Source organism: Belonocnema kinseyi, chromosome 8 (assembly GCF_010883055.1).
Source record: "Belonocnema kinseyi isolate 2016_QV_RU_SX_M_011 chromosome 8, B_treatae_v1, whole genome shotgun sequence".
NCBI lineage: Eukaryota > Metazoa > Arthropoda > Insecta > Hymenoptera > Cynipidae > Belonocnema > Belonocnema kinseyi.
Window position 1 is genome coordinate 136,051,161 of NC_046664.1, and position 4,743 is coordinate 136,055,903.

At 39.1% G+C, this 4,743-nt stretch overlaps 1 protein-coding gene across 6 annotated transcripts in view; it reads left to right on the forward strand.

Annotated features, from left to right (window-relative positions):
- The window catches only part of LOC117178774 (probable deoxyhypusine synthase), a 178,163-nt gene that overhangs the window by 82,871 nt on the left and 90,549 nt on the right, over positions 1–4,743 (forward strand). For all 6 annotated transcript variants that reach the window (XM_033370239.1, XM_033370237.1, XM_033370240.1 and 3 more), the window contains one exon: positions 1,025–1,299. In XM_033370239.1, the coding sequence (XP_033226130.1) occupies positions 1,025–1,299 (275 nt within the window). The remainder of the gene's footprint in view (positions 1–1,024; positions 1,300–4,743) is intronic.

Genomic DNA, 4,743 nt, shown 5'->3' on the forward strand with positions numbered 1-4,743 from the left:
AAAGCGTTGTAGCATCGCCTCAGCGTAGTATTGCTGCCCTATCCGCTAGAAGGAGAGACGTTGCACTCACACGTCAGGATAGAGGCCGCGCCACACTGGGGTAGCAGGTCGCCCAAAACAATAAAATAGTTGTCTCTCTGAGATGTCATGCAATATTTCCTCAGTCAGCGAAACAGCGAGACTTCTCGAAAGAGCGGCTTACCAAAATTTCTTTCTGTGTATACGGGTCTCGCGTGGTCCTATCTGTGGTTCTGCAAAACAAATGTGCGGGTTTCTAGCAGGTTGAATACGGGTTCGAAAAGGCACATAGATCGATAAATGGTTTCAAGTTCATTTGCGTCGTCTATACGGGTCTAGCTTGGTCGTACCTGTGATTCTTTAAACCAAAGGGGTGAGTGTCAAGCAGGGTGTAGGCCGGGTTAAAAAGGGACATAGATCGATCAATATTTTTAAGTTCTTTCCTAAAATGTTCTAAAATGTTATAGCGTCGTTTTATCCGTGATTCTTTAAACCAAAGGTGTCTGTGCCTCAATTTTAACAGAAATCGCTCATTAATTTCATAATTGCAATTGAAATTTAAATATTATAATTAAAGTGTAAAAAATTTTAATCTAAATATTTCAATTAGGTCTTTTTAAATTCAACTATTCATTAAATGTGTAAAACAAAAAATGAAAATATATATTCCTCAGTTATTCCTGACAAGTGAACTTGTGTCGACATGATCCAAGTGGTTCGATGGCTTAATTGTCTAAAGCTTGCGGTAGATATTTATGTTTAGACGCAGATTTATGTAGGTCGGGTATGATTCGAATCACTTTCGGCTAAGACCGGATAGGACACAGATACCAAATTGTATGCCTATTATATCTCCGCTAGAACCGTATATGACCCGGATATCAGTTTCAAGTCCTTGGTATGGGTGTCGGATAGCCTTGAATAGAATTTACAACAGCTCTTTCTTTAAGGTTTCTTTTCTAAAGGTTTCTTTAAGGATTCCTCTTACTTTTCCAAAATTTTTCAGGGTACGATTGGAACCGAGGTATTGACTATCCTGCTCTTCTTCAGACCTACAAACAATCAGGCTTCCAAGCAACGAACTTTGGTTTAGCTACAGACGAAATTCGTAGAATGTTAGCAGTCCGAAGTACACCACTTACTACAGAACAAATCGAATCATTTGAGGACGATGATTTTATTAAAAGAAAAAGCCCTTGCACTATCTTCCTAGGCTATACGTCTAACATGGCCTCATGCGGAGTTAGAGATTGTATAAGATTTCTAGTTCAACATAAATTAGTATGTAAAAAGTTGAATATTGAAACCCAGGTGAAACAGTTATATATAGTTTATATATAGAGGACAAAACTCTGACATTTTTCATTTGTTTTGTATAAAAACATTATAAAACAAGTACAAAATATCATGTGTGTGTGTATAACGTTTTCACCTTGGACAGCAATGCAAAGCATGGTGGAATCGTAAATGTAAGAATAAGGCTGAACAGTTAAATCTTTTAGTCCAGTTTTCTGGATACATAATCTTAAGGACCCCTCGTGAAAACAAATACGAATACCAACCAAAGACAACGTATACATATATATGCATATGTATAATAAGGTCTTGTGTGAAATTAGCCACTAAGCGTCATATTCTGGACCCAAGAATACAACGGTCGTTCTGACCCTCCCGATTACAATCTTCATCATTCCAAGGCCACCTCAAGACCACCGAGGGTCGTCACTAATATTTTTTATATTTTACAGATTACTCATATTATTTATTATCCTGATATTTATATTTTTTATTTGGTTGGTCGATTGGTCGCGAGAACTCTAGTGAAACTCTTGACCAAACAGACCGCCTATACTATTGGATCCCGCATCCGGTGGCTTCTGATTGGTTTTGATAATTCTTACCAGCAGTCAGAGATTAGCTGTTCTCTTAATTTCAGTACGTGGAATACAGCAGGCACACACTTTCCTGCAAAGGTCGCTAAGACATACAGGTTTCGAATTTCTCATTTGAAAATTATTTATCGCAAAATTACAGTCTTTTGCGACTTCGAAATAATAATCCTTAGCAGATTTTCTGCCCTGGAAATGACCAGCCCCGTCGGTGGAATTCACAATTTCTAGTGGTCAGAATGTAATTCGGACACATTCTCCGCCGAATAAATTTGATAATTTTTACGATTACAATGGTGCAGCTTAATCCCTGATCCCTAAAAAACTGAAGCATAAGGCAGCCGAAACTGGAATATAATTTGAAAAGGTTTAAACAACCACCCCATGGTCCTACTGGGAGCAACCGTTATCTCAAAATAATGCAGGCTCCCAAGTAGAACTACGGTAAATCTCACGTATTATCGCGTCTCACGACCCTGAGATGGGTGGTCGATCTATGAATATTGTGCGTAGATTTGTACAGGGTGTCTCCGAAATAAATGTCCGGACTTAAATGGGCGTATAAAAAAATTAAGTAAAGCTTCCTTTGGAACAATGTATTGAAGCTTTAGTTTTTTAGTTATGAAATTATTAATCTGGGCCAATCAGAAGAGCCATATAGTAAATCGTACGTGCGTGAGAATGGACACTGCCTCACCACTCCGTATTCTCACTCTGACTCCCGGTGTTCGTTGCACACGTTGTAGGGGTTCAATTGCTACAGATCATTTCTTAATTCATCATCTAAGAAGTGCATCAGCCTTCTGATGATTTAGTCAGCTAATGACAATGTAGGATTGTGGTTGGCCATCTTTAGAGGTAAAAACTTGTTTTTTTTTTCAACCTAATGAAGTAGAAATAACGTCGGTTTATATTTTGTCCGACTCAATGGTACTAGGTATGTAGAATTAAGAAATGATCTCTGAGGCACGTACGATTTTCTATGCGGCGCTCCTGCATTGAAGCAAAAAAGATGGGACATGGCTCCGAGGTTTTCGTTCTTCCCCTTAGAATTGCTAAACCACGGACTAGCAGCGCATTTATGCGCATAAAGCACAATGAAATTAGGTTTATGGTATAGTTTGGTGTCCGTCAGTGATTGTTGTTGTTCTTAAACAGTGTCCGAAAGCGTTAAGGGTGGAATTATTTTCCTCTAGATACTTTTTCAGAACAACCAACGGACAGTCAATAGGGTTAGAGTCGTCTACTTCCCGATGATCTAGGAAGTTTTCTTACAATGTGACAGTTATTTAGTAAAATCGCTGTTTGGATAACTTCTAGAAGTATACTGATTCATAGATTTTCGCTATACTTACGCTCGCTATAATTATATATCTAGGTTGTGTAGGTTGCATAAAATTCCGATTAAGTGCACAAGCAATGTCGCTTACATAGAATTTTCCGCCTTTTTCTTACCTGTCCTTAATCGCAACTACGAAGTCTTACTTTCCTCGAAATAGCACGCCCTTTTTGAGCCACAAGAATATCAAGTCTCTGCCGCTAAAAGTGTGTAATATTATCCAATATTACTGATATTATCCCCTCAATGTATCGAGGCTAAATGATTTTAATCAAATGGTGTATCAGGTTTCTGCTTCTGTTTCCCATCTTATATTGATTCAATCGAGCCAATTTGCTCCTTACTTGGGTGAGGTCCATATACAACACAATGTTCCATGGTGGATCTAATTCTTTCCCTGGAACAAAGACTATTTGTGGGCAGAGTTCTACGGCCCAAGGTTCTAATGACTGCCACAGCTACAAAGTACACAAAGGTTTGCACATGCCATGTAATTAGTTCTGCGTTTAAATGCATGGACAAAATCCGGTGCTTGATCTTCATTATTTCTAGCGGATGTGCTTCAGCTTCAATCAACTGTTTGTGATCCATATCTACCAGAAGGATTTCACCAAAATGAGGCTGATGTTCTACTTCCCTTTTGATGGTAGCTATTTCAACAACCGAAAGCAATTTTTTGTTAATTATTGACAGCTATGGCTAGAATCGGGAACTTGGTTCAGAAAGATTATGATGTTCTCTTCTCACGCGTTGCTCTTTTTCTCTACCAAAAAATAAAGGCGCATAACATATCTTTTGATATGATATGTCCATCTTATTCGCCTTTTTGGTTGCTGAATCTTTGCTTCTGCCTCTGTTTGAATCGGGCCATCTACCTCTAGAGAACGTGGTGGTGCTGGATCATCAACAAGTTGAGAAGGAGGAACCATTCCTGCTGCTTAAATGTGTGATACGGCTTCCTCTAACTTTTTTCATTGGCGTCGTTTGCCAACGCCAAATCAAACTGTTGTTTAATATCCATTGTCTCGGTCTTCTGCAATGTGTAGATTAGTCCTGATGCCTTCACCTTAGCGATAAGATCTTTTAGTGCGACTTTCTTTATATTAGGATACTTTGCAGCAAATTTCGTTCTTAAATTGTATCCGTTTGCCATTTTCGTTTCAAACTTCGCTCTTTCATAATAGAGACGTACCAATTCGTCTTTCATCACCGCATTTCTGTTGTTGCTCTCCCACGGAGTTTCTGTTAAGGTGGTTGGCTAACAAATCGCTTTACGTCAATAACAATGCTACCGACAACGGATTGTTGGGGAAATTCAAGTCCGGCAGCCACGAGTCCTTACAACCTATTGTACTGTTGCTTGCCCAGGGATAACCCGTAGCTGTACCCGATTTTTTTTTTACCAGGTGTATACATATGAAACCGGTATTGCCATCTAGCGGCCAGTAGGCACACTTGTAGGCACTGTCGGAACTTACCATTTGTGCTAATTGGCGT